The sequence below is a fragment of the Chiloscyllium plagiosum genome, unplaced genomic scaffold (assembly GCF_037043375.1).
Source record: "Chiloscyllium plagiosum isolate Xiang-an unplaced genomic scaffold, Cpla_swu_hap1 HiC_scaffold_19, whole genome shotgun sequence".
NCBI lineage: Eukaryota > Metazoa > Chordata > Chondrichthyes > Orectolobiformes > Hemiscylliidae > Chiloscyllium > Chiloscyllium plagiosum.
The window spans coordinates 24,930,052-24,954,924 of NW_028270157.1; the positions used below are offsets into that span (position 1 = coordinate 24,930,052).

Below are 24,873 nucleotides of genomic sequence, written 5' to 3' on the forward strand. Positions count from 1 at the left end.
GAGAAAAAGTGTGCTTATGACTGTTGTCAGATAGTAAATATTATTGAAAACCTAGTTCATTTCAGGCAGGAAAGTGGAGTTGAGGATTAACAGATTAGCCATGATATCATTGAATGGTAGAGCATACTCAATGAACCAAATAGCTTACTTCAGATCCTATGTCTTTCGGTTTGATCAGAACAGCAGTGAGAAAGTAAATATCAGAAGTAAAGAGGAATTATGAAAAAAACTTTGGTGACTAACATAATTGTAAATCTCAAGATCTTCTATGCAAATCAATGATAAAAGGGTAGTAAAAGGAGGAGCATGACTAGTTGAGTACAAGGCTGTGAAGGACAGAAACATAGAGTTGACCCCAAGACCATTCCTGAAACGTCGATTCTCCTGTTCCCTGGATGCTGCCTGACCTGCTGCGCTTTTCCAGCAACACATTTTCAGCCCAAGACCATACTAAACTGCTATCATTTCCTGATGAAGTGGATTTGTTGTTGCTAATTCCAAAAGAGAAATTAACTATATCAGACCAGTCATCTGTATTGGGTGGCATGGTGGCTTAGTGGTTAGCACTGTAGCCTCACAGCACTAGCAGTCTGGGTTCAATTCCAGCCTTGGGCAACTGTGTGGAGTTTATACATTCTCCCTGTGTCTGTTTGGGTCTACTCTGGGTGCTCCAGTTCCCTCCCGCAGTCCAAAGATGTGCAGGTTAAATAAATTGGCCATGCTAAATTGCCCATAGTTTCCAGGGATGTGCAGGCTAGGTAGGTTAGCCAAGGGAAATGCAGAGTTAGGGTAGGTAGGTGGGTATGGATGACTTGCTCTTCAGAGGGTCAGTATGGGTTGAATAGTCTGCTTCCACATTATTGGAACTCTATGATCTGAAATAAGTTTTAACAGTTATTAAATACAAATAAATATGAATGAGATCCTTATCCCTATTATGTTCATGCCTCAACGTCCAGTGAAGATAAGACTGTTTCAGCTGCAATATTCCAGCTGCACTGTTCCGACAATCAGATAATTTGTTAACAGTCACTGCTGAGGCTGATGAAAAGGACAGTGATTTGGAAGATATATTAGAACTGTCAGCACACATAAAACAATATAAATTATTCAGGCGGTTGCTGATATTCTTTCAAAAACTCATGGATTTAATTTATTTCTCAGTGTAAATGAACCAAATATTTCAGAATTGTTTTATTGAAATGCATAATAAAAATCTCTATAGATGCAAAAATCAGTTGTGTTTTTCCCAGCTTATTCTTCCATTTCTAACCATTTTGAGGGACCTTACCAAAATGAAAAAAAAAGCAAAAAAAGAAGCTGGCCAGCAGAAGGAGGCAAAAAAAGGTCCTTAAGCAAATCTGAAGTCCAGACCATGGGCAAAGGCAATGAAAGCATGATGGATTGTTTCTTCAAGTAATGCTCATATTCTTTTCTCATTTTCTTCTTTCTTCTTTTCTTAGCATTGAATCAAATTGTTTTGATCGATGCTGACAGCTCTAATGTATTCCTCAAGTGATTATTCTTCACACCAGCCTCAGCAGTGACAGTGAGCAAATTAGACAGATTGGCTGGACTATTGTTGCTGAACCATTCTTCCCCTCATCGAATGTTCAGATATGCATAACTGGGAGCAAGAATCCCATTTAAAAGTCTGAGTAACTGAGAATGAAATTGCTGAACTAACTTGCTCAGAAATATAGTGGTGCCCTTCTAAAGATCATGAAGTGAAAACAAAACTGCTGAAGCTGATTAGTATACAGCTAGCCTACAGTACTTTAAAACAAACCATGTCGTGTAGTGATTCTATTATTAGGTGAATTATCTGAAGGTATGCATTTCTAATCCCCTGTAACAGCTTGAGATTTTAACTTCTTTTCATTTCCAACAAAAGTTGACTTTAATAAAAGTGATTATGAATTTGCCAGATTGTGTAAAAATTTAAATAGTGCAGTACTTTGTATTGCAACAGACATTGCAGCTCATATGTGACACCAGTTTTACATCTTCCCTCTTAAGAGTTGACTCTTAACTTTCCTCTGAAGTGACTTGATAAGCAATACAGCCGTGTAAAAAAAAGACAAAACAGTTCAGTTCAAGGCTCACCACCACTTTCTCAGGGAACTAGAAATCAGCAATACATGATGACCTTGCCATCAATTTCCACAATCCAAAGAAGAAAAGTGTCGCATATTTTATATTTGATGAAATACATGTGTATTAATGTATAGGGAGGGTGTGCTGTTACTCTGATGGCAAACAGAGTTCTCAGTACAGTTCAAATAATACACAACCGCATTTGATCAAAAAACTTGATTCAGTTGTCACCTGAATGTTTTAAATGTGTTATATTTTAATTTGTCTGTTATCATGCTGTTTAAATGATGCTTGTTACCTGGATTTGAAGACTTTCAGAATTTTGCAAGTCGCTTGACAACAAGTTGCAGCCTGTCTGTATTAACAATTATATTACTATGATTGCTCGCCTGACAAAAAAATCATGCTGCAGCAGTTGGAATCTGAAAGCAAACAGAAAATATGAAGACATAATTCATCATCGCCATAGACAATTGGTAGCTAATGTGTATGATTGTCCAGCTAGGAAATTCGGTCATGGGTTCTGTGGGTCCTTGTGTGGTTGATAAGCCTGATCATAAAGCTGCTGCTCCAACCAGACATTTGGCAAGTGTCTGCAGAAAATGGAAATGGTCCTTGGCGTTGAGACCATTGGCATTCCTTTCCCAGTTCATTTTCCATACTTCTCTTGTTAAGGGGCACTCTCAAAGCATGTGTCCCTTCGTGCAGGACTTTCCTCTAAGTATAAATGTTTCTATAGATATGTAAAAAGAAAACGGTTAGAGAAAACTAATGTAGATCCCCTACAGTTAGATGTGGGTAAAATGAAGAACAAAGAAAAGACTGATGAACTAAATTCATACTTTGCTTCTGTCTTCACAAAGAAAGACACAAGTAAGATATCAGAAATGATGTGGCGTACAGAAATGAGAGGAAGCAACTGAAGAAAATTTGAAGACAAATGGTATTGGAGAAATTGTCGAGATTGAAGTCTGATAAGTTCCCAGGATTTGATGATCTACATCACAGAGTACTTAAGGAAGTGGCCTGAGAAATAATGGATGCTTTGGTGATCATCATCCAAGATTCTTTAGACTCTGGAACAGTTCCTACAGATTGGAGGGTAGCTAACATTACCCTACTATTTAAAAAGAGAGGTAGAGAGAAAACAGGAAATTATAGTGTGGTGAGTCTGACATTGATAGTAGATAGTTGCTTGATTTGAATACCAAGGATTTTATAGGAGAGCACTTCGAAAACAGTGGTAGAATCAGACACAGTCAGAATAGATTCACAAAAGGGAAATCATGTTCGACAAATCTACTGCAATTCTTAGGGAATGTAACTACCAAAATGATCAGGGAAACCAGTGAATCTGCTTTATTTGAACTTTCAGAAAGCTTTTGTCAAAGTCCCATATGAGAAATGATTGTGTAAAATTAAAGTGCATGGGTTTGGGGATAATGCATTGAGATGGATAAAAAAAATTGGTTAGCAGGAAGGAAACAAAGAATTGGGATAAATGAAACAAAAACAGAAACTACTGGAAGAAGGGTCACTGCACCAGAAATATTAACTCTGATTTCTCTCCACAGATGCTGCCAGACCTGCTGAGAGTTTCCAGCAATTTCTGTTTTTATTTAAGATTTCCGGCATTTGCAGTTCTTTCATTTTTTTTCTAGTAGGAAGAAATGGGTCCTCTCTGAATGGCAGGCAATGACTAGTGGGATACAATAGGGATTGGTACTAAGATCCCAGCTATTCACAATATATGTTAATAATTTAGATGAGGGAATCAAATGCAATATCTCAGAAATTGCAAAATAGAATGGAGGAATGAATTGCAGACTGATGCAAAGATTTTACTGGCCAATTGGACAGGCTGAGTGAATGAGCATTATAAAGCAGTATAATATGGATAAATGTGAGGTTATCCATTTTTGTAGCAAAATTCGGAAGGTAGATTATTGTTTGAATGGCTAGAAAATTGAAAGATTTAAATGTTCAATGAGATATGGGTGCCCTCATGCACTAGTCATTGAAAATAGCATGCAGATGGAACAGGTAGTAAATAAGACAAACTGTATACTGGTATTCATAGTGAGAGGATTCAAGTATAGGAACAAGGATGTCATGCTGCATGATAAGGACACTGGTGAGGCCACACCTAGAGTACTGGTCTTCTTATCTGAGGAAGAATGTTCTTTATATAGAGAGAGTGCAGCAAAGTCTTCCCAAATTGATTCCTGGAGTGGCAGGACTAATGTAAGAGGAGAAATTGAGTTGATTAGGATTGTATTCTCTAGGTAATAGAAGAATGATCACATGGAAACCTATGAAATTCTAACAGTACTAGACAGTTAGATGCAGGAAGTATGCTCTCAATGGTGGAGGCATCCTGAACCGGGGTTATAGTTTAAGGAAAAATATCATCTAGGACTGAGATGAGGAGAAACTTCTTCACTCAGGGTGTGGAGAGCCTGTGGAATTCACCATTACTGAAAATGGTTGAGGCCAAAACATTATGTGCTTTCAAGAAAGCGGTAGATAATAGTTCTTGTGGCTAAAAGTATCGAGGGGTACGGGGAGAGAATGAGATTAGGGGATTGAGATTGATAATCAGCTATGATCATATTGACTGGTGGACAAGGCCTGAGAGGTCAAATGAGCTACTCCTGCTCCTATCTTCAATATTTCTATGGTAAATCATCCCATCGATGTCAGCCTTAAATGAAAGGTATCTTCTTCAGTAGGGGAGATGTTCCGCCTTTTGGAGATTTCTCTGTTGACCATAATTGAAAGATGGACTGGAACTTGACCTGGAACAGGTTGGTAAAGTATTTGAGTCTTCTTACATTTGATACTGAGATCAATTCTTCAGTATTCATCTGAGAAGGCAATAAATAAGATTTGAACATTCTTTTCTGAGAGAGCAGATATAGCATTGTCATCTTTGTACTGAAGTTCTACAAGTGAGGTCAGCGTCATTTTCTTCCTGTAGGCAATGTCCACACCACCAGGAAGCTTGTTCTTGACAAGATGAAGAATGGAGATGATGAAGATGGTAAAAAAAGGTGGAAGTGAACCTGTTTGATCCCTATCTTGACCTCAAAGAATTCTGACATACTACTGTCAGTGTAAACGATTGCTGACATCTTGTTGTGGAGGAGATGGAGGGTGTTGATGAATTTCACTAGACAGCTGGTCTTTGACAGGGTCTCCTGTAACTCTTCCTGACTGACTGAATCAAAAGCCTTAATCAGATCGATAGAGAACATGTAGAGTGGTTGGTTTTGTTTCTAGTATTTCTCTTGGAGTTACTGAGCAGGGAAAATCATGTTCATAGTTCTATAGTTTCGTCAGAAGCTACACTGATTTTCAGGAAGGATTTCCTCAGAAACTTGGCGAAGACCTCCAGCGAGGACTAGGCAATAATCTTCCTGGAGATGGTAGTTCACACAGTCTGCTTTGTCTCCTTTCTTGAAAATGGTAGGGATGGCAGCATCCCTGAGATCGGCAGGAATTTCTTCTTTGTACCAGATTTTCAAGAACAGTCAATGGGGGTGATAGGTAAGCTCTGGTCCTGGAATTTGAAAATCTCTACTGGATTCCAGTCTACTCATGCTGCTTTTCCATTCTTCATGTGTGTCATGGAGGCTTTAACATCTATCATATTAGGTGGAAGCCCAAGATCATCTTTAATAGGGGACTGGGGTTTCCTCAAATATATCTTCTTTGATGAGTGTATCATAGTTTAGGAGTTATTTGAAGAATTCTCTCCATCGGAGGCTGAAGCTTTCTCTGTTTCTCAAAGGGGTTTCGTCCTTACTCCACAACAGTTTGAAATCAAGGTGTTGGGTTTGTATATTGCTTTAATGGCATTGAAGAAACTCTGGATATTGTGGTTGTCAGCAAGGTGTTGTGACTTCTTAGCTGTCCACCACTAATTCTTGAGTTCCCTCATCCTTCTATTGTACCTCCACATTTGCAGTTTTGTGAGTTCTCTTCTTTGCCTTACTCATGATGTTATTTTGACAGACACAGAGATTTCCTCTTGTCAGTGAGGTCTTAGATGATATGGCCATTCTTTTTGGACCAGTCTTGCTGTTTCTTGGTCTTGTAGCTGAAAGTTTCTTCACAGCATGAGATGATGGCTGCCTTCAGTCCTTTCCAAATTTCCTCCACTCCATTAAAGTGAACTCTTTGGAAATTTTGGTGAAATCATTGTTGGATGTTTACTAGTCTGCTTCGCTCTTGAAACCGTTCAATGTTGAGCTTTTTCCTGAACCAGCTTCAGGCAGCATTTGACGTACATTGAGGAGCAGATGAGCTGGTGGTCTGTCCAGCAGTCAGCTTCACTGGTCATCAATTTGGTAAAAAGGACATGTTTTAGGTCTTGGGATCGAACAATGATACAGTTAATCACGTGTCAGTATTTTAATTGTGGATGTCTCTAAGAAGTCTTGAACTTGAAATCGTGCATTGGTGATGACCATTGATTAATTACACAATTGTAATCTTTGCAACCTTAGAATTGCATGGTTAAAGAAAAGACATCCCAGACTGTATTCCCTTTAGATTACAAGTAAGTGGTTGGAACTCAAGTTGAGTATATCATGCATTAATTTAGCTACTACTATTATTTTGTCAATTTGGTGAGGTTAATTTAAGTCAGAAAATCCATTCTTTCTGTCCTCTATGTGGCCACCTGTATTGTTTAGTTTTGTCACTGCCACTTTGCAAGTCATGGAATTTATGTATTCATGAGCATGGTTAAAGATGTAATAAAAGTTAATCAATAATGGATTAACTTATTTGAATTTATATTCAAAGAACCAGCTTGCACTTTGGATGCTTGCTGCTGAAGGATATTTATTGTTTTCTCTTCAGGCCATTGAAAAGGAACTGGTACTTCAAACCGAGGCACATAAATGATATGGGAGAGCCAGTAACAAACTATTCATACAATCTTCCAAATATAAACATATTGGTTTCTGTTAACAGCAACAAATCAACATTAACTGAAGAGTTCTTGGTAAGTAAATTTCATTTTTTTAAATAGTATATCTTCAAAGGAAAACTAAGTTTGAGAAAAGCATAACAAAAGCTGTAAATATTATATTGAACATCAATAGTCAGTTATTTTGCTGTAATTAAATACATATATTGACCTTCAGTGTAAAACTTATGTGATAATTTTGAGTTTGAAGGCAATTGTACCATACTTTAAAAAAAGGAATTTTGTTTATAATTTGAACAAGTTTCTGAAAACAACATGCATAAAATGTACGTTTGAAAAATCAATTTTATTTTCAGATATAAAACAGTAGTAGAATTCAATACAGCTTTTACATGTGTCTAAACATAGGAATATTAATAAACAATTTAACCGTAAACTTACTGAAATCCAAAACAGAAACTATACGTGAAATAGGTTTGATTTTCATGAAAGTGTTACATACTATAGATTTGAGGATACTAGAAACTAATTAATGTACAAATATCATCAGAAGCAGCTATCTGCTGTCATATTGGTATAATAGGGAAATTCAATTCAAATCCTAATATTTAGATTTATATTAAGTTGAAGGATGAATTTGACCAAAAGTTATACAAAAGAACAAAAATCAAGAATCAAAGGCAACAAGAGAATAAAAACTGAAAAGATTGCTGGAATTATAATGTGATACTTTATAAAGTTGAAAACCTCAGCATTGAACTTTGAAATTCTTTTGTACTTCCTCTTTCCTTAACTATGACTCAACCCATTAGTTCAATAAAATAGTTTATTAAATTTTCTTAACCTCTTTATTGCTGGAAGTGGCCAGGAACCTTCTTGGAACTGCACCTATTTACATTTCCCTCATCAGATTTCTGCCCCACTTGCAACAAAGTTACAACATTGCAGCTCTGTGGAAATTCCTAGACCATGTGCTTATGTAACATGTATTACCAATGTGATATCTGCACACACGAAATGTTATTTCCTGTTGTAACATTTTGAGTAATGTTTATCAGTTTTCCCTCCACATATATAATGTAAACTTAAAAACTGCTAATACTTTTCTACCAGTACTGAAATAAAAACAAAAAAGAATTGCTAGAAATACGCAGTGGATCTGACAGCATCCATGAAGAAAGGAACAGAATTTAATGGGCTGTTCCACCTTTGGGGCTGAAAGCCTACACTGACCAAATGCTGATGTGTGTCAAAATACAGGGGGCAGCACCTTGCAGAAAGTAACTGATGTAAAGGTTGCCACTGGGACAGCCACCCCACCTCCTAAAGTCACTGATCCAAACATCAGTGTCAATATTACAGGTCGACACTGCTGAGGCTGAAGCAATTAAGTAGGGAGCACATCAATACCCATGAGTCCTCAAAGAAAAAGCCAAGGTCAAGTAGGCAGACCCCAGCAATTGGGATGGGTGTCAAACATGTTGCTACATTGACTGTCAATGAGTGGCCAGGCCATTAAGGTTCCCACAATGCTAAACTGTGATGGCAGCAGTCCAAGATTGGACTCCCTTCCTAATCCCTTCCCCCACCATAGTATTAGTTCTCTTACCACTCTGCAAATCACCACAGGGCTAGGAAAAATCAGCTCATTGTTTTAGGTTTGTAAATTTTTGGCAAAGTATGAAATTTATTGGCTTTGAACACGTGAAAGTGGGAGGATCAAAAACAGATCAAACGGGAAGGTTGCAGTTAGGTGGAGGGCCAGAGAGATTATGTGACAAATGTTTCATGAAGAAAGGAAACGTGGAGTGGAAATGGGACAAAATAAACAAGAGGTTTGCAGAAGTGCCCCTTTAATGGTCCACCGGTCATTTAATTTGTTTAAATCATTCATTTATATTCAATTCAATTTTCAAAAGAGAATGAAGAAACTTGAAGACGGAGAACCTGAGCTGTTTGGTGGGCTCATGAGCTTCTTTCTGCACTGAAACAAAATCCTTGGGGAAAAGAAAATGGTTTCTATTGCCACCAACATTTTGTTCAGAAGTGATTTTTTTTGGCCAAACTCTGACTCACACTTCCAAGTATTTCCTTTCTTCAATGGGAAGATGCTTTATCTCAAACGTCATGTTTAGCCATTCAAGTATTTAATTTGGGGACTGCCAATATTGTTTTCACAGGTTACCTGTTTTCACTATCACCCTTTAAGGAGCAGCTCCTACATCTCACGACCACACCAGGTCTCTTCCATTCCCAGATCCATTATCCATTTAATCCCACCTCCCCTCATCATAATGTAAAGAATTTAGAGGGGCAGATTTCTTGAAATGCATTCAGGAGACATTTTTTATGGCAACATGTAGATGGTCCAAGATTGGATGGTACAGTGCTGAACCTAAATCTTGGAATGACGTGGGACAGGTGTTCAAAACAACATTGGAGTAGCATTTTAGTGATAGCAACCACAACAACAACATCACAACTGCAGAAAAGGAGGTTGTTGAGTAGGGTTTGTATACTGACTCAGTATAATTGGAAGTCACTAACAGGAAAGGATCAGTGACTTTATTGGGTGTTTTCTATAGACCTTCAATAGCAGCAGAGAGATGGGAGAACAGATCTTGGAAAGGTACAGATGTAACAGAGTTGTTGATTATGGGTGACTTCAACTTCCCCAGTATTGATTGAAACCTCCTTCGTGCAGATGGTCTGGATGGAGGCGATTTTGTCAGCTGTGTCCATGAAGGATTCCTGACTCAATATGTAGAAACGCTGACTAGCGGGGAGACCATATTAAATTTGGTGTTCGGCAACGAGCCAGGCCAGGTGTCAGATCTCTCGGTGGGAGAACATTTCGGTAACAGTGACCACAACTGCCTCATTTTTACCACAGCCATAGAGAGGGACAGCAACAGACAGTATGGGAAGGTATAATTGAGGGAAGGGAAATTTTATCAGTATTAGATAGGAGCTCTGGAGTAAAAATTGGGAACAAGTGATCTACAGGAAAGGCATGTGGAAGCTGTTTAAACAGCACTTGTTGCGAGTGTTGGATAACTTTGTCCCACTGAGATAGGCAAGGAATGGTAAGGTAAAGGAGCCTTGGATGATAAGAGAAGAGGAGCTTCTCATCAAGAGGAAGAAGGAAAATTTCTTAAGGTTGAGGAAGCAAGGATCTGGCAAAGCTTTAGAGGATTACAGGGTAGCTAGGAAAGAGCTCAAAAATGGACTAAGGAGAACTAGGAGAGGACACAAAAAAGCCTTGGTGGGAAGGATTAGGGAAAACCCAAAAGTGCTCTACACTTACGTAAGGAATAAGGGAATGTCCAGAGGGCCAATAAGGGATAGTGGAGTCTGGAGAGGTAGGGGAGACCCTAAATGAGTCTTTTCCTTCAGTATTCACTCGAGAGAGGGACCTTGTTGATAGTGAGAACACTGTGGACCAGGTTAATAGGCTTGAGGAGATTAATATTAAGAAAGTGAATGTGCTGGAAATTCTGGGAAGCATCAACATAGATAACTCCCCAGGGCCAGACTAGATATATCCAAAGTTACCACTGGAAGCAAGGAAGGAGATTGCTGTGCCTCTGGTGATGAACTTTGCATCCTCACTCTCCATGGGAATAGTACTGGATGATTGGAGGGAGGCAAAAGTTGTTCCTCTGTTCAAGAAAGGGAATAGGAAAATCTCTGGGAATTACAGACCAGTCAGTCTTACGTCTATGGTAAGCAAAGTACTGGAAAGGATTCTGAGAGATAGGATTTATGACTATTTGGAAAACACAGTCTGATTAAAAGTAGTCAGCATGGCTTTGTGAGGGGCAGATCATGCCTCACAAGCCTTATTGAATTCTTTGAGGAGGTGATGAATGTTAAGCAGTGGATGTGGTGTATATGGATTTCAGTAAGGCATTTGATAAGGTTCCCTACAGTAACCTCATTCAGAAAGTTAGGAGGTATGGGATACAGGGAAATTTGGCTGTCTGGATATAGAATTGGCTGGCCGAAAGAAGTCAGCGAGTGGCAGTGGATGGAAAGTATTCCGCCTGGAGGTCAGTGACCATTGGTGTCGTTTTGTAGTTTTTATAAATGACTTGGATGAAGAAGTAGAATGGTGGATTAGTAAGGTTGCCAATGACACAAAAGTCGGTGATGTTGTAGATAGTGTTGAGGGCTACAACAGGACATTGACAGGATGCAGAGCTGGGCTGTGAAGTGGCAGATGGAGTTCAACCCAGATAAATGTGAAGTGATTCATTTTGAAAGGTTGAATTTTAATGCTGAATACAGGGTTAAAGACAGGATTCTTGACATTGTGGAGGAACAGCGGGATCTGGGGGTCCACATACGTAGATCCCTCAAAGTTGCCACCCAGGTTGATAGGGCTGTTAAGAAGATTTACTGTGTTTTGGCTTTCATTAAAAGGGGGATTGAGTTTAAGAGCTGCTAGGTTTTGCTGCAGCTCTCTAAAACACTGGTTGGATCACACTTGGGATTTCCCCACCACCTATGTTATGCTCACTGGTTTCTAGTTCCCTGGTTTATCTCTACAACCCATCTTGTGCAGTTGCTTTCCTCCAGTCCTCTGGCACCTCCCTATGGCAAGAGAGGTTTTAAATATTTGGTCAGGTCCTCTGTAATTTCCTCAATTGTCACACAAACTAGTGGAGTTGTGGATACTGGAGAAGGATATCAAAGTATGCAACAGGATATAGATCAGCTGCAAAGTTAGTGGAGAAATTGCAAATGGAGTTTAATTTGGACAAGTGTGAAGTAATGCATTTTGGGAAGTCAAATGCAAGAGAAAAGTATACAGTAATGGGCTAGACTCTTAGGAACATTGATATTCAGAGGGATCTTGGAGTCCATAGCTCCTTAAAAGTAGCAACACAAGTGGGCAAGGTAGTAAAGAACACATAGCATGTTTATCTTTATCGGTTCGGGCATTGAGTGTAAAAGTTGCAACTGTATAAGACTTTGTCAAGCCACATTTGGAGTATTGTGTGTAATTCTGGTCTCTGCACTAAAGAAAAGGTGTATGGACTTTGGAGAGGTTGCAAAAGAGATTTATCAGGATATTATTTGGATTAGAGTATGTTACCTCTAAGGAAAAGTTGGGTAAACTTGGATTGTTTCCACTGGAACGTTGGAGGCTGAGGAGCGACCTAATAGAAGCCTTTAGAACTATGAGGGGCATGGATAAGTTGGATAGTTGCAGTTTCTTTCCCAGGTTAGAAATGTCAAATACTAGGAAGAATAGTTTTAAGTTGAGAAGGGAAAAATTTAAAGAAGATTGTGTGAGGAAAACATTTACACAGAGGCTAGTAGGTGCCTGGAATGCAATGCAAGGGGAGATGGTAGAAGCAGAGATGGTGGAAAAATTTAAGAGACATTTAGATATACTCATGACCAGGCAAAGAATAGAGGGATATAGACCATGTGCAGGCACATGGGAATAGTTTGGAATAGTATCATGATTGGCACGTAGTGAGCTGAAGGACCTGTTCCTGCCTTGTACTGTTCTATGTTCTATGTCTCCCACAACAGCCTGGAATACAATTCATCCGAACGTGGGATGTGTCCACTTTTACATCTGCCAAAAGTTTCAGTACCTCCTCACTTCTTATATCAATCTGTTCAAGAACAGTCTTGCATCCTCATTCCCCCGAGTAAAGACAGATCTGAAGTAATCATGTAACACTCTACAAATGTTTTCTTTTCAGTCTTCATGGTTTCACGTACAGATTGCTCCATTGATCCCTAATAGGCCCTTACACTTTCCATGATTATTCCCTTGCCTTTGATATATTTGTATAATGTCTTAAGATTCTCCCTAATCTTGCCTGCAAACATTTTCACATGTCTCCTCTTTGTTCCCCTAATTACTTTCTTGAGTTCTCCTCTGCACTTCCTACACTCCTTTAGGGTCTCTAGTTATTTTGTTCCCTTTGTACCTGTTATACATCTCTCTTTTCCTTTTTATCCAGTTTAGAATATCCTGGATATCCATGGTCCTCAGGGCTTGTTAATTCTATATTTCATCCAAATAGAACATGTTGGTCTGTACTATCCCAGTACAGAGAGATCTTGGGATGTTTGTCCACAGATACTTGAAGGTGGCAAGATAGGTTAATGGGGTAGCTAAAAAAGCATACAGGACACTTGCCTTTATCAGGCAGAATGTAATATTTAAGAGTGGGGTAGTCATATTGGATCTGTGCAGCACTTTGATTAGGCCTTGGCTGGAATACTGTGCACAATTATACAAAGGATATGTTTGCACTAGAGGGGATTCAAAGGAGATTCACCAGGATGCTGCCTGGGATGGAGATTTCAGCTATGAAGACAGGCTGTATTAGCTTGGGTTTATTTCTTTGGAGCTGGTAAGATTGAGAGAGGAACTTAAAGAAAGTGTATAGATTATGAGGGGCATGGACAAGATGAATAGAAAGTAGCTGTTCCCCTTAGTAAAAGGGTCATTGGCAAAGGGGCATATTTTAATGTGAAATACAGGAGATTTAGAGGGGATTTAAGGAAAAACCTTTTCACTGAGGATGGTAGGGATCTGGAATACACTGTCTGGGAGGGAGTTGAGGTGGGTAATCTCACAACCTTTAAAAGTATAGATGTGAGCTTGAGGTATCATAACATCCAAAGCTGTGAGCCTAGTGCAGGAAAATGGGACTTGTGTAGGTAGTAGTCTATTTTCAGCAGTACAGACTCAATGGGCCGAAAAGCCTCTTCTATACTGTATGACTCAATTATTCTACGAACTTTGCTCACTAACATTTTCCACCACCAACACATGTGAATGATTGCAGCTTGGATTTAAGACTCTCTGTTTTTCTTTCTGTATCGAATTACCTAATCTTGTAATTTAGAAAGAGGTAAAGATGGATCTTTACAGTGAAATGTACAGTTACTTCACTGCTGGTGATATCATTATTAAAAGTATCAGGGCCTACAACTTTAAAATGGAGTTGAATTACTTTATTGTGCTCTCATCCAATTATTCACTTTCCTCTCACCCTAACAACCTAAAATCAAAGGACTTGTATTATTTAAGGATATGGAGACATGAGAAACAAAAGTACAGTCATGGTACAAATCAAACGTGCTTTAGTTGAAAGGAATATCAGGCTTAAAGGGCTAATGTGTATGTTATAATGGTCTTACATTGCTTTGTTCCTATATCTGCTTACTTACAGGGACATTTTGAAAACCAGTGAAATATAAAAAGCAAGGAAAATGAAAAATGATGTGAAGATAAAAATCCTCAAATACCTCTTGAACATTTTTAATGGAATCTTTCTTGTAAGTATACTGTTTGTGGACATTCACAGCTTCAGAAGAGATATGAGGCAATATCGATACATCGATATTCTCGCATTCTCTTGCTATATCTTACCAAACCTACTGAATTAATACCGACCCTGCCTTGATGGTGTCTTTTATGTCTGATTCTGACCCCATCTTACTGACACACCTTTCCCAGAAGAATGCGCCACTAACAGACATCCCAGAATTTATTGGCATCCCTTGTGCCTGTGCCATCATTAAACATCTGTTATGTACCCCAGCCAAGTGCATTCAGTCTGGAGCTCCCCTCCATTGTTCCTGACATTTGCTCCAGACAAACAGATAGGCGGAGGTTGGTACCCTGCTGAAAGGCAAGGTGAGGCAATACACAGCAGGATGCTGTCAGTATCCAGATGGGCTCCAAGTGAGTGTGCACTACGAGAGCAAGTGAAAACCCTGGAGATGCAGCCTAATACAGTCCATGAGCTGAGTACATGTCCCTCAGCACAGAGTATCCTGACAGTGGTGTTACAAATGACCGTTGCCAGTGCATTCCAAGGTGCAGAAGTTCACTGAAGTGCAGAAACATCCTGTAAGTGGATCAGAGATATGCCATGAGAGTTGTTACAGGCTGTCATATTTTAATGCTAAAGTCAATGGGCATATGATCAGTGTCCATAGAGCGAGTCCTGAGATGTTGGTGCCTATTTCGTTTGTAACATACAAACTGTAAAACTACAAAAAAAAAAAGCAATAAAGTGGCACCCTTAACAAATATGCCCTAATCTTTTACATTTACAAGAACATCAGATCCTCTGATTACCCAGATCTTCATATTTTCCATAATTTAAAAATATTCTGCTTTTCTACTTTTCACTTCACAACTTATATTCCAACTGCCATACTCTTGCATCCCGATGCAATGTCTTTGTGTTCGTTTCACCACAAACTCATTAGCTTATAGTGTCTACTTTTGCTCATTCCTCACCATTTTAATATTTGGACCAATTCTTCCTCAAACTTTTGATCTTAGAGAGGCAGTTTGGTGGTGGTCAGCCAGGTTATATTCTTCACCATTGTTATGGACCAGACCAAATTCCCTCAACATATATTAAGAAGATAGTCTAGAGCCGAAGTGTTTTCTTATTTTAAACGTAAGTGTTTGAGATTATGTGCGACCCACAATACCTCCTTTCTATACTTCATCAGTAATACAACTTGATAATCTTTTGCCCACTTCTCATCCACCTGAATATGTTATGTTCTCTATTTCCTCATCAAGATTTAATTTTTAAATAGTAAAATACTGGGGTACACTCAGATTCTTCTTCTGTTTTTCCTTTAGCTTTTCCTCTTTCTGGTGGAATTCAGCTAATTTCTCTGAACTAAAAATATCCAGTTTATCCTTCACCTGTTCTTATTTTTTTCTCAATTTTTGAGCAAACATCATTTCTGATAATTGAATTATCTTTAATCCTTGATTTCTCCTCCTATTTCATCCCATGGCTTTGAGACCTTGTTACCTCACAGTCAGGAAAAATCCCAGGATATGCTTCCTGTAACACCTAAGTTGCCTGATTTTCCAGCCAAGTCAGAGCAGGGCGATGGGAAAGTGGAACGGATGTTAGGCCCATTACATTCATGTCAGGGCAGGGTCATGGAAAGGTCTTGTGGATGTATAGTTTGTGGGGCTGCGTGTTGAGTTCAGTGCAGTCAGGGCCGGCTGTGGAAAGTTGGGTGGGTATTAGGTCCAGTGCTGTCAGAGTTGGACCTTGTGAAGGTGGGATGTGTTTCAGTCCATTGGGTGATGGATTCATGAGGATCATGTGTGGGGGAGGTCAGTGTCGAATCAGTGCTTTCTTTAACACTTATCCAGGATATGTGACTAGGGAAGGTTTAGAGGGATAAGGGCCAAGTGCAAGCAAATGGGATTGTTCAGTGTATCTATAACTCCCTTAGTCCCACCACCACTTCCCCACTTTCACCAGAATCTCACCTTAGATAATGAAACATTGTAGTCCTCACCATGAATTCCATGTAGTACCATCTTTTCTGGCAATAGTCCTTCTAAATTATATATTTCCTCATTTCTCACCATCATAGATTCACTTGCTCCCATATCTCTTAAAAATGTAATTTCTTCATCTACTCCTCCTGACATATATGATTAATCCTTACCCATGCAAGTAAATTCTTTAAAGAGATCTGGCATTTACTTCTCAACCAAGATTGTACATTCGTTTGCAGCTTTTCAGTTTCCACTATGCTTTCCTTTAACACTTTAACAAATCTCACTGGCTTATTTTGTTTTCCCAAATCCATCTTCCCAGTGCTTTTTCTAACCCAGCAACACTGCAAGTTCATGTGGCCCACTTTATTAGTGAAAACACCTGAGCTTTTTTACTTCTCTTTTCCCTGCATCAGTTTCCTTTTTGTCCTGTGGAAAACTATCTTTCCTCTCTTCAACGAGTTCACCTTTTCTCTTACCACCTGAGGATTTCTCTTTGTCCTAATTTCTACCCCTCACAAATTTAAATTGATGTTCGAAGCCAAACATTGATTTATGAACCAACTCATAATCATCTGCCATTTCTCTGTTAATCTTGCCATCTTAACTCTCTGCTCTTCCACATGAACTATCATTACTTCAGGAAGTGAATTTTTGAACTCCTCCAAAATAATTGTCTCTCGAAGACCAACATATGTTTGATCTATTTTCAATGCCCTTATCCACCTATCAAAATTAGTTTGTTTGATCCTTTCAAAACTCAATATTCTTTTAACAAGGTTCTCTCCATAGATTGCTAAAGTTGTTTTGGCTTCAGGCACTAGCTCATACGGAGTTAAGATGGCATTTTCCATCTCATTACACTCTCCAGATACCTCCTCTGATAGAGATGCAAATACCTCATTAATGCAAATACCTCACTAGTTCTATCTACCCACTTTGTTTGGATCAGTAATTCCCACAGGATTACAGGCCATATCATTTGTTTAGCCACTTTCTCAAATAAAATGAAAAAGGCTTCTACATCCTTCTCGTTGAACTTTGGCATCATTTGGATATATTTAAACAGATTCCCACCATGCCTTTGGCTATGATAGGATTGCTTTCCGTCACTATCCTCAATCACTACTCCAACCTTTCAGCTCAACTTCAGTCTTTTTAAATTGACTTGGAGTTTTCAGTTCCAACCTCTCAAGTTCAGAGAGTCTCTCTTTCTCCCTTCCTTCTGGGAGCCATCCTTTCCTTTTCTTTTTCCTCTACTTTTAATTGCAATTTAATTTTTTATTTCCCTTTCTCTTTCTTTTTGTTCTGCCAAGGCTATTGTTTCTTTTTTTCCTTTTCCCCTCACCATTGCATCTAATTCAAGCTGCTTCATTTGCAATTGAAGTTTAGCAATCTCCAATGATTCTGATTGCATTCCTGGCATATTGTAAATGCAGAGCTATTGCTGCAATTATTTCCCCTTCCCTCACAGACACAGGCAACCACAACCTCAACTTGTCTGTCAATTCCAAAAGCTGTGCCTTGCTCACTTTCTCTGTAAGAACTGAAGTAACATCTTCCACCCCCAGGAAACTCTTAGAAAGTGAAAGAGCCATTTACACAAGGCAAACCCTGTTTAAACTATCTGAATTCAACACCCAAAATACAAAACATCATTACTCACTACTGGCTGCCTTTGAGTCCAAAATCCTAAACTCAACCTGGAATTAAAGATTTTGATTCTGAAAAGAGCCCCAATGTATAATGGACCAGTCCAAACCTTCTCGACAAATTTTACGAAGATAGTCTAGATTGTAACATGTTTTTAATGTAAAGGCAAGTATAAGTGTTGTGTTCCAAATGCAATTAGATTGGTCAAACTACTTGACAGTAAGTAAAACACACTTTATTTTTAGTCTACAGTTAAAATATAGACAAAATAAAACAAAAAGAAAATAATTGACTTAACTGTAACTCTATTGAATTGCTTAATAAATTAATAGATATATTAACTACTAACTAACTGTTCCATTATAGTAACAGCCCATAAACACACCCTTAGCAAAGGAAAATTCTGCAAAGTAGATTGTCTCATATGCAATTCTAGCAGTAGGAAGAGAACTCCAAATTTTAGCTCTAACAGAGGAATAAAAGTGTTGCATCCAGCTTCATGACCCCAGCAAGAACAGAAAGCTAAAATTAAAAATCCTAGTTCTTTGAGACCTTGACCCCACCCATTCAGGCTGCTTCTATTGTTCCAACTTTGAAAAAAAGCCCCCAGCCTCACAAGCTGTTATTTTATTGGCTTTGAATAGACTGCTCAGTATCTCTGTCTCAACCTTCATAAAAAAGGACAAAATACATCTTTTAAAGTCATAGCATCTCAGTGGCTTCTCAATTTGTCAGGCTTACTAACTTAGAATTTCCACAGTCATATTGAAAACTTTATCAAAGTTCCACATGAATCTTGGCCAACGTCCAATGCTTGGGTATTTCCCAAGACTCAGTGAGCGCTTAAATATATTTGCCAAGTTCTTTGTCCTATCATTAACTCTTCAATGATCTTGCGATGTATTACAAAATTGCATCTTATTGCTTATCTGTTTTCAGCAGCTTATGTTTTACATGGTTTTCAATATTTTTAATTTAATTTATACATTTTCTTTTTGTCACAATATATCAACATGTTTTAAGGATCTAGCACCATACATTTGGAAATTGAATGTACTGATGTTTTTTGTGATCAGTGTGCCAGCTGTGCCTTTTTGAACTGGTACAAGCACAACAAAAAAAACTTTCTTTCTAGTGTCCTTTATGAATTTCAGTTTATTTAATAAACTTCCACTCTTCGTCTCAGTAGCCCTTGTTAACTGCCTTCATGAACTTGATTTATTTAATTTCTGTACACTCTACATTGTGTAAAATTCCTTTTGCATTTGCTTTATGCTTTTATTTATGTTCTGAGTCATTTTGACATTAATAGATATTATCTAATGGTTCCAAAAGTGGCATGGATTTCATCTGGATCCTTCATGTCTCCAAACATAAACCATTTCAGCCTATAATTTCAAAACAAATATTTTATAGCTTCTCCTGCTTGATAAAAAAGTGCTCTTCTGAAGTCCATTGCTTGATTTATAATATTCTTGTTGATAATCCTCATCATCATGTCAAATAAAATATTAAGATTACTTATGCTTAAATGTTCCTTCACTTCCTATTTAATGACCATTTCCAATGCATTAATAAATTCCAATCTCATGAATCATTATGCTTTGTGCTCTGGTTGCCAGGATACATCAAACCGTAATGCTAGACTACCTAAGTAAATATGGTTGATCCTCTGCTTTAAATGCTTCTATTTCACAGCTTGTCCGGAGAAAAATAATTCATCTATTTTTGTTCTTGTAGGAGAAGGAAAAAAATGAAAACAAAAGAGTAAAGGAGATGTCGTGTCTATTTCTTTTTTTAAAAAAGTGTCTTTGAGCTTCTTATGTTCATTTGAGTGAAAAGAGTAAAGACAATTTTACAGACAAGTGCAACTAAGTCATTCTATAGACCTCCACAAAATAAATCACAAAGCTTCTCCTGATATTTTTGCTTTGACATGTTCCACTGTATACCTTTTTCCAGATTATTGGAGCAATCATTTTTGGATGTGGCATTTGGATCTTATGGGATGAGAACAGCTTTATTGGCACACTATGTGAGTACTTTTTGTAACTGTACATACGACACTGGAGAAAATTAATTTACAGATGAGAGAAAATTAGAAGAGATAAAGCCTTTAACAGCTTCTTGTTTGACAGTAGCAATATTTATACTAAAACAATTGACTGCAATTAAGTGTAAGATATTTACCCATACTTCAATTATAGTTTAGTTTATTGCTATATTCATGAAAAATTACAAACAGGAAAAGGTGAAATACCATGGACCCAAAGACGTTATGTTCTCGATCTCAACATTCCAAAATATATGCTGTCAATAATAAAACAAAATGATATATGGACATGAAGTAACATCCATCATAGATCTGTATTAACAACATTAGCATAATTCTGAGTTTATATGAAAGTCACTGGAAAAGAAATGACCATTAGGTTTCATTTTCTTCTGTGATCTCACCTGAAATTGGATGAGATCAAAGTGGAGACGTTCAGGGAAGGTGGCCAAAATGGAACTACCCAAGTAGTTGAAAGTAAAAGCAAAACGTCTGAGCTGTCAGATCACTGTCATGTGGAAGAGAATCCCAAAAGAATTTGCATCCCACACATGTGGCATTAAAGGACTGACAAGTTAAATAATGCATTGAGTAGAAAAGATAAATGCATAAGTTATAAAACATATACTGCCAATGTTTTACTGTTTGGCTTTTACTCATTGGGTTTAATGTTATTAAAAATACAGAGATTTGTCTGTTTATCTGTTTGGAAGCATATTTTATTGTTGCTCCACTCACAACATTGAAATAATGTATTTACTCCTCAACTCACAACAAATCTATATGAATGTACTCCAACAATGTTGGATCAGCACAAAAAAAATCTAATGCAAATATAAAAAAGAATAGAAGAGGACTACTTCTACATTGTAATTACGCACCATTCCAACAGTATTTTTAAATATGATTTTGTGACAAGCAGCAACCTGATAAGCAGCAACTACTAAATAAAACCAAAGTAAAAAATATGAAGAGTACTACTCCAAAAAGTACTGTATATTTCTGACTGTAGTATGTAGCTAAGTAATAATTGCTGATCAAGTAGTCCTTTCTGTTCATGTTATTAAACAGTTAGTATGATTATATTAGAAATTTCTGAGCTGACAACAGTCAATGATGTTGTTTGCTGAAAATTTATCTATGTATTTGTTTTACTACTCTAACATTCTAATATGAATGTTAACTTTTAAAAAATCAGAGTTTAAAAGTCTAGTTTGTTTGAAACTTGTCAATAATAGTTTATAATAATGGTTGAAGTTTTATTTCACTAGATATTTGATACAATTTGAACAATGCAGAAACATATTCTGAGTTTCTGCATTTATTGTTTTCTCAACTGTTCAGTGCCTGCAGACCATCAAGATATCCTAAGCATTAGTGCTTACTGTTTCCTTGCCATTGGTAATACTGTTGCCATTGCGTGTTTGGTGGGATGTATAGGAAGTATAAAAGAAGTGAAATGCATGTTTATTCCGGTAAGTCCAATATACTTCAAAACATCCTGGCATTAATGCAAAAAACATTTCTGTAGAACCTCTTTTTCACAATAACATGTACATGTTGGTATTGTAAAGACATTATAACCTGATTTTCTACTCCTGACTTGGGAACACCAAGTCAGGGCAATGCACAACTGGTCAAATCGATTTAGGAAGGAATGTCCTGAAGCTTTGGGTTTTTGCTTAATGGCAGGATTTCTGGGAACACAAACGAATAGCACAAAGTTTAGACCAGTTCCTACCTGATCTAATCTACACAAGGTGTCTTTTCCATCACACACAATGGAGGCAGCTGTGGTTTTATGTGGGCATATTTACACATGGATCACGGATATAAAATATGGAACCCATTACCATTCAGCTCCCCTTGTTTTCCAATCCCCATTTTCCACCTCATGAAACATGCTGGGAGCAGGCCTTATAGAGTTCAGCCTCTGACACAATCTTCAAGCTGAAAACAAGGCTCCTGGCCTTAAGATAATTCAGCCCTATGCTTGGAGATGACAGTGCTATCCCACATTGTGGAGATAGACATGTCCTAGTACTCTGCAATTTTCATGAAAACAAGCAGGTTTTTAAGGACCTGTGGATCACAGCAACTCAGTGGTGTTCTGAAGCATGGTTTGGATGAGGAGTCTATAGTTAGCAAGTTTTGAGAAGATTTGTAGCTCAGGTTGAGGTTCTGGATGCATGTTTGCTTGCTGAGGTGGAAGGTTCATTTTCAGATGTTTCGTCACCATACTATGTAACATCTTCAGTGAGCCTCCGGACGAAGCACTGCTTGTGTTTCCTGTTTTCTATTTATATGTTATAACCCAAGGAAACCCAAACATATAAATAGAAAGCAGGAAACACCCAAACATATAAATAAAAAGCAGGAAACATAAGCAGTGCTTCATCTGGAGGCTCACTGAGGATGTTACCTAGTATGATGATGAAACATCTGAAAATGAACCTTCCAGCTGAGCGAGCAAACATACATCCAGGAAACTATAATGATTGTAATGAGGTCAGCCAGGTGGACCTCAAAGATTATGAGTTCCATGATTGGGGCTGTTAATCTGGTCCACTAAGGGAGCTCTAGCTGACAGATATAAGGAGGTGCATCCAGGGTTCAGTTCACTCTTACAACTGGCTTTGTGGAAGCCAGACCAGTGTCAAATACTATGCAATGTCAATGAAGGGTGACTTTGTGACTGGATACCAACCTCCATGGAGTTGTTTCAGTGGTGATGAGAGAAAAAAATATGCTTCTGAAGAAATTTACCTGTAACAGTCATCTTTGAGTTAGGGTAAATATTTCTGGCATTGTGCCATTTTTTTATGAAACATGACTCATTCAATCCTGCTGTTGAAGATTGGGCTCAATATGGAAAGAATGCATTATTTTTTTCCAGGCAAATGACATTGGGGCAGATGAAAAACAACAAATAATTCTCCTAACAGCTTGTGAACCTGCAGATATTTTGGTTATTAGAAGCCTAAGATTTCCTGCGGAGCCAGATACTGAAACCTTTCAAGAGTCAAGGGATTTGGTTAGGGATTATTACAATCCCAAGCATCTTCAAATTCTGAGATGCTATCAGTTTCACTCGGCAGTTCAGGAACCAGGGGAATCCATGTCAGGATTTCTGATGAGGTTAAGATAGAGGCATGTGACTTTGGTTTAACTCCTTAATGAGATGCTGAGAGACAGTTTGATATGTGGGATTAATAATGTAACCAGGCATTACTTGAATTTCAAACAGGCACTATAACTGGCTTTGCCATTGGCAAGTAGAACATATGGGTTACAGGATATATCGATGTAAATGAACACTTTCACCAGGCTGATTAAGTTCAGAGAACACCACTTGAGTGAAGGCAACTGCATAGCTGAACAGAGGGTCTCTAAGTCAGCCCTCAGCAAAACCCAAAACAAGGCCAAGCCTCAGCCAAACGGATAATATTTGCTTCAGGATCCAGGCCAGCCATTGTGGTTGCTGCTAGTATGTGGACTTAAGATAGCAAAAGTGTTCCACTCGGCTTTAATTGAGTTAGAGAACTCATAGGCTGTATCCAGGAGAGTGCACACACTGGACAGTCCATCGAAATCCGGTTTCAAACAGTTAAATTAACATCTAAATCATAACCAATCAAAATAAACATATGATTAAATAATCACCCAGTTCTAATGGAGGTTGTTACCAATGCAGCTTTATTAGTGATTGCAGAGGAGAAAATGAGGTCTGCAGATGCTGGAGATCAGAGTCGAGAGTGTGTTGCTGGAAAAACACAGCAGGTCAGGCAGCATCCAAGGAGCAAGAGAATTGACGTTTCAGGCCGGAGCCCTTTATCAGGAATGAGGCTGAGAGCCTCGGGGGTAGAGAGATAAATGGGAGGAGGGTGTAGGGCTGGGGAGAAGGTAGCTAAGAGAGCAATAGGTGGATGGAGGTGTGGGAAAAAGAGTTAGGTCAGAGAGGAGGGTGGAGCGGATAGATGAGAAGCAAGATTGACAGGTAGGAAAGGTCATGAGGATGGTGCTGAGCTGGAAGGTTGGAACTGGAGTAAGGTGGGGGAAGGGGAAATGAGGAAACTGGTAAAGTTCACATTGATGCCCTGAGGTTGAAGGGTCCCGAATGGAAGATAAGGCGTTCTTCCTCCAGGCGTTGGGTGACGAGGGAGTGACGGTGGAGAAGGCCCAGGACCTGCATGTCCTTGGCAAAGTGGGAGGGGGAGTTGAAATGTTGAGCCACGGAGCGTTGGGGTTGATTGGTGTGGGTGTCCCAGAGATGTTCCCTGAAGCGCTCTGCGAGAAGGTGTCCAGTCTCCCCAATGTAGACGAGACTGCATCGAGAGCAACTGATACAATAAACGACATGTGTAAAAGTGCAGGTGAAACTTTGATGGATGTGGAAGGCTCCTTTGGGACCTTGGATGGTGGTGAGGGAGGAGGTGTGGGCGCAGGTTTTGCAATTCCTGCGGTGGCAGGGGAAGGTGCAAGGAGGGGAGGGTGGATTGTTGGGGGGTGTGGACCTGACCAGGTAGTCACGGAGGGAGTGGTCTTTGCGGAAAATGGATAGGGTTGGGGAGGGAAATATATCCATGGTGATGAGGTCCGTTTGGAGGTGGTGGAAATGTGGGCGGATGATGTGATTTATGCGGAGGTTGGTGGGTTGGAAGGTGAGGACCACAGGGGTTCTGTCCTTGTTACGGGGTTGGAGGGGTGGGGTTTGAGGGCGGAGGTGCGGGACGTGGATGAGGGCATCTTCAACAGCTTGGGAGGGGAAATTTCAGTCTTTAAAGAAGGAGGCCATCTGGTGTGTTCTGCGGTGGAACTGGTCCT

The 24,873-nt window shown here is 38.8% G+C and overlaps 1 protein-coding gene across 1 annotated transcript in view; it reads left to right on the forward strand.

The window, feature by feature from the left end:
• The window catches only part of LOC122559395 (CD82 antigen-like), a 54,482-nt gene that overhangs the window by 11,337 nt on the left and 18,272 nt on the right, over positions 1-24,873 (forward strand). The window contains exons 2-5 of the mRNA XM_043708842.2: positions 6,967-7,111; positions 14,245-14,350; positions 19,959-20,031; positions 21,394-21,524. Coding sequence (XP_043564777.2) covers positions 14,285-14,350; positions 19,959-20,031; positions 21,394-21,524 — 270 coding nt within the window. The 5' untranslated portion in view covers positions 6,967-7,111; positions 14,245-14,284. The remainder of the gene's footprint in view (positions 1-6,966; positions 7,112-14,244; positions 14,351-19,958; positions 20,032-21,393; positions 21,525-24,873) is intronic.